This window comes from Sinocyclocheilus grahami, unplaced genomic scaffold (assembly GCF_001515645.1).
Source record: "Sinocyclocheilus grahami isolate Dianchi unplaced genomic scaffold, SAMN03320097.WGS_v1.1 scaffold5830.1, whole genome shotgun sequence".
In the NCBI taxonomy this organism is placed as follows: Eukaryota; Metazoa; Chordata; class Actinopteri; order Cypriniformes; family Cyprinidae; genus Sinocyclocheilus; species Sinocyclocheilus grahami.
The window spans coordinates 3,462-4,108 of record NW_015510413.1 but is presented as its reverse complement, the minus strand read 5'-3'; the positions used below and the strand labels follow the sequence as shown (position 1 = coordinate 4,108).

General features: G+C 37.9%; 1 protein-coding gene across 1 annotated transcript in view; it reads right to left on the bottom strand.

Moving 5' to 3' along the window:
* Positions 1-379, bottom strand: part of LOC107577356 (ELL-associated factor 1-like) — a 7,521-nt gene extending 7,142 nt beyond the window's left edge. The window contains exon 1 of the mRNA XM_016263438.1: positions 88-379. Coding sequence (XP_016118924.1) covers positions 88-195 — 108 coding nt within the window. The 5' untranslated portion in view covers positions 196-379. The remainder of the gene's footprint in view (positions 1-87) is intronic.
* Between the last annotated feature and the right edge of the window lie 268 nt (positions 380-647).

Below are 647 nucleotides of genomic sequence, written 5' to 3'. Positions count from 1 at the left end.
GTGTGTGTGTGTGTGTGTGTTTGTTTAAATGAGTATGCAATTCAGCTTATTCAATTATTTTTATTAAAGCAAGTCATACATGATGGACTCACATCTGATGGTGTGAAAAGATGATTTTGGTCTCTTCTCAAAACTATCTCCGAGCTTTAACACATGCTCTTGTTTATCCAGAGGCGGGTTCGAGCTGCCGTTCATCACTGCGCGTCACATCGAAGCCAGCACTCCTGAGGTGAATATCACACGTAAACAAACACAACCAAGCTGCAGCAAAAACACTCTTGACAGATCCAAAACTTCCGGGTCACGAAAACAAAAATAACGCCTTCGCCAAAGACGTTATTACGGTTTTAAAAATCAAACATTTCGCATTTAAACCCTAATGCACAAAATAGAATAAAAAAGCTGAGCTGTTCATATTTCGAAGTAAGCGAAACGCGAAATAAATCAATTGTGAGTAAACAGCATATTAAGATCGCGTGTTAGCACAATTACAGGTAAATAATCTGCACGTTTGTTTGTCCTCATAAGCAAAAGTAGGGGATGAAAATAAGAACGAAATCCAGAAAAAAACCGCTTTGTCGTTTGACTTCCGGTTCAGTGATGTCAATAAAAAAGTGATTAATAAATGCGAGAGCAAAATACGATTA